At 38.6% G+C, this 2606-nt stretch overlaps 1 protein-coding gene across 1 annotated transcript; it reads right to left on the bottom strand.

Annotated features, from left to right (window-relative positions):
- Window positions 1-521: 521 nt before the first annotated feature.
- Window positions 522-2143, bottom strand: LOC143991360 (olfactory receptor 2AP1-like). Its single transcript, XM_077490413.1, has one exon. It carries the CDS (start codon window positions 1843-1845, stop codon window positions 910-912), a length of 936 nt encoding a protein of 311 aa, XP_077346539.1. The 5' UTR covers window positions 1846-2143; the 3' UTR covers window positions 522-909.
- Between the last annotated feature and the right edge of the window lie 463 nt (window positions 2144-2606).

Below are 2606 nucleotides of genomic sequence, written 5' to 3' on the forward strand. Positions count from 1 at the left end.
ACCAGACAAGGCATAGAGAACATGACTCCATTAGTAGACTTTGATTTAATGGATTTTTTTTTACCATTCTGCTAATGAAGTTTAATAAGACTGCTGCATTCTCTTAGCTACTTGAGTCTTACCAAAGGTACGCTAACTAGAGTCTTTTAATGCCTGATGCGTGTATGATAGTGCTGGATCAATAGAAGTAAAAATTGGTTCCAATTTATCTACCTTCACAGATTTGTGTTTGAAGTACAGTATGGGTGGATCCTGTTCTGGTCCTGGGCTTCTATCTCTTTGATAGCAATGAAGGAAGCGCTCGCCAGAGGGTAAATTCTTTGATGTGTAACGGGCAGTGCCTGGTACAAAAGTTCATCTCACTTTTTGAAACATTTAATGGTTAACATCATCGGGAACAGCTAACACATTTGAGAGGAGGGGGTGGGCGCCCCCTTCAAGGCTTGGGCAGTCAATGTAGGGATCTGTGTTAAGGCTTCATGAAGACCCGTGTCTCTTGGTGACACTAAAGGCAGCTGGAATGTTTTCTAGAAGGATTTATAGTGCCTCTGCTTTTGTTAGAGATGTCTCAGGCCGAGTTGTGTTCTAGTGGGGTTAGCATTTGTATGAAGTGTCTTCAGTGTTTCTGGCTGTCCACCCCAGATATAATATTTCAGTCAGACCATTTCCATCACTGACTTGCAAATTCTGCTGAAATGAGGGTGGCTTGGTGTTCAGTAGGACTTCCTCAGGGTTCATCAGACCTCATTATCACAAAAAGTACTTGTCAATGAGTTTATCAAAGACAGTTTTTCCATTATGTTTTCACAAACACTTATTTTTTTTAGGTCGTAAAGCTGTGTCATGTGAACTGCATGATCGTTCTTATTAAATACATTTAAATCCTTTAATAGTCAATAGTCAATCCCCTTAAAAATTGATCATAAAATACTTTAGCTTCCGCTGTAGAGCTGACTTCACATCCTTATTTTTCAGGCTGTAAATGAAAGGATTTAGCATGGGAATCACAGCTGTGTTAAGCAGAGACAAAAATTTACTGGACTTAATGGTGCCAATTGGGGTGAAATATTGACAAACAAGACTTGCATAGTGAAGAGTGACAACAGTTAGGTGAGAGGAGCATGTGTAGAAAGCTTTAGATCGCCCGGTACTAGACCTAATTCTCATTATGGTGACAATAATGAATGAGTAGGAGATGAAGGTGAGGAGAAATGGGGTTAAGACTGAAAGTAAACCCCCCTGTGTGAATATTAACAGCTCCAAAATAGAGGTGTCATCGCAGGATAGGTACATCAGTCCTATAATATCACAGAAGTAGTGGTTAATTTTAATGGAAGTATAACAAGAGAATCTTGACAATATACCCATTGCAGGTAGAATTTGTAGAAGACTAAATGACCAGCAGAATAGGGCCAAGCCCACATAGACTTTACTATTCATGACAGCTGAATAATGCAATGGCTTGCAGATGGCAACATAACGATCATAGCTCATGATAGTAAGTAGGATTAACTCATTACCACATAACCATCCAAAGAAGTAGACCTGTGCCATGCAGTCACTTAAAGATACTACATTATTCCCTGTTACAAAGATAACAAGGATCCTATATAGTGTTACAGTGGTGGAAGTTATGTTGACAATTGACAGATTACACAGGAAGAAATACATTGGAGTCTGAAGCTGAGAATCCAGGCACACCAATAAAAGAATGGACATGTTGCCACCAAGAGATATAAGATAAATGAGAAGAACCAGAAAAAATATAGGAACCTGTAATTGGGGGATATCGGAAAGCCCATTGAGAATGAAGAAGGTCACCATTGTCTCATTTTTCTCATTCATGTTTAACTTTAAGAATTTAGCTAAACAGTAATATTACCTTTACTATACTAATGCCCAACCAGACACAGGAAACACAACACTTTTGCCAACCTCCTACTGACAGTCTGTCCATTTGTCCATAGGTTAGATTGTTAAACACACTTGCAGACTAGGGGTTTAAGAATAATTAATCCTCTCCTCATTTACTCAATCCAACCCTGTTACTATTTTTTCCATTAACCCTGTCAAATGAATATCTAGTTAAACCCCAAAGAAGACCAATATTTGATCTCTGGATCCTTATTTAATGTAATAGAACATTTTGGTAATCAAAAATGTTGTCGCCCACAACAGAACGTTGACTGGCATTTGACTACCCAATATTCTCAATGAAGAGAAATTTTACTCACCCTGTACACCATTTTAGCAAACACTGTCTTAGCACTTGTTAGCGCTGCACTATATTTATACTATTTGATTTGAGTTTTCTAGTATCTAGACTCCTAGTGCCGGCAGGCAGATTCCATTTTTACTATCTCCAAGCGCAGTGTTTTCCCGTCTTAACGATTGCCTTAGGACTATGCAGACTTAATGTAGTGTTTGGGCTTTTCACTATTTTGGTGAAATAAGAAGATTTGAGAGGTTAATGCTAAATATCTAGCCTGTCTGTGTTAGGGCACACCACCATAAACCCATGGGAAGAGCTTTTCAATATATCTTCTAATGTTTACCCAGATATCATATTATTCATGGCAGGTGCATATTACGGTATGTGATCCACC

The sequence above is a fragment of the Lithobates pipiens genome, unplaced genomic scaffold (genome assembly GCF_037356315.1).
Source record: "Lithobates pipiens isolate NorthernLeopardFrog02 unplaced genomic scaffold, aLitPip1_a1.2 Scaffold_1, whole genome shotgun sequence".
NCBI lineage: Eukaryota > Metazoa > Chordata > Amphibia > Anura > Ranidae > Lithobates > Lithobates pipiens.

Excerpts from the sequence above, each read along its gene's own strand:
- LOC143991360 (XM_077490413.1), bottom strand. The coding sequence starts at position 1,845 with ATGAATGAGAAAAATGAGACAATGGTGACCTTCTTCATTCTCAATGGG.